Here is a 1,450-nt window from a genome sequence, read left to right as displayed (position 1 = left end):
AACACGAAGTTCCCAAGCGCTTTCGTGTAATTCACATCTTCAGGGGTGAGTACAGACTAAGGAGTAATACTTGACAAGGCTAATATATACAGTGTTTTCTTGTTGCCTTGTGGTTATATATACATATATATATACATATATATATATACATATATATATATATATATATATATATATATATATACATATATATATATACACACATATACTGTATATATATATATATATTTCATGTAAATCCACAATGAAAACGTGGATAAGATAAATCTTGATAAATATATATATATATATATATATATATATATATATATATATATATATATATATATATATATATATATATATATATATATATATATATATTTATTTATATATATATATATGCAAGTAAATCACAGTAGGTGCGGGTCATCCAGATATATGCTGATAACCACAAGGAAAGAAGAAAACACGAAGTTCCCAAGCGCTTTGGTGTAATTCTCATCTTCAGGGGTGAGTACAGACTGTACTCACCCCTGAAGGTGTGAATTACACCAAAGAGCTTGGGAACTTCGTGTTTTCCTGTTTCCTTGTGCTTATCAGCATATATCTGGATGACCCGCACCTACTGTGATTTACTTGCATATATATATATATAAATATATATATATATATATATATATATATATATATATATATATATATATATATATATATATATATATATATATATATATATATATATATATATATATATATATATATGTGTGTGTGTGTGTATATTTGGTCAATATCTTAGGGTATTAATGGCATTAGTTTTCAATTATTAGTATATTATTCAATAATCAACAATGAATTTATCAATGTGTAAGATTTGCTGGGTTTTTGTACAGGTTGGACTGCCCTACATATGGCTGCACATCTTGGTAATGAACCATGTTTGGAGACTCTTCTTGATGCCAATGCTGACATTAACTCTAAGGGTAGATATGAGGTCCAACCATTGCACCGTGCTGCCGTAAGCAACAATATAGGTGTTGTGAAGCAATTACTCAGGCGTGAACTCTGTGACCGTCATGCCGTGGATGACAGCCTTAGCACAGCGCTACACCATGCAGCACTGAATGGATGTTTGGGAGTAACGCAACACCTCGTGGAGGCTGGCCTCGATCCTAATGCCAAGGACAAATTGGGACAAACACCCTTGGATTTTGCAAAACTGGCAGGTCATGAACCCGTGGAGTGGTGGCTTAGAAAACTGCCAGGTCACGGACCTGCTGCTGAGAAACGAACTCCAGAATTAATGGTAAGTGGCTTTCTTCAAGCACCGACATATGTATGTCATGTAGGTTAGTTCTGTACCCCTTTCTCTTAATAACCTTGTTACCCCGTGTTGTAGATAGAGCCTGTCACGCCCACAAAAATGTAATCTCTCTTTATGCTATTATTATAAGTAGTGGTTGGTCGTGAG

The 1,450-nt window shown here is 33.3% G+C and overlaps 1 protein-coding gene across 1 annotated transcript; it reads left to right on the top strand.

Moving 5' to 3' along the window:
• Nucleotides 1-889: 889 nt before the first annotated feature.
• Nucleotides 890-1,285, top strand: LOC121853332 (ankyrin repeat domain-containing protein 54-like; the record flags this gene model as incomplete). The annotated part of the gene is made up of 1 exon (XM_042347394.1): nucleotides 890-1,285. A coding segment is annotated over exon 1 (396 nt), but the record flags the coding sequence as incomplete, so codon positions are not given.
• Between the last annotated feature and the right edge of the window lie 165 nt (nucleotides 1,286-1,450).

Source organism: Homarus americanus, unplaced genomic scaffold (genome assembly GCF_018991925.1).
Source record: "Homarus americanus isolate GMGI-L3 unplaced genomic scaffold, GMGI_Hamer_2.0 scaffold24857, whole genome shotgun sequence".
Classification (NCBI taxonomy): Eukaryota; Metazoa; Arthropoda; class Malacostraca; order Decapoda; family Nephropidae; genus Homarus; species Homarus americanus.
The sequence above is the reverse complement of the archived record's forward strand: the minus strand, read 5'-3'. Positions and strand labels throughout refer to the sequence as shown.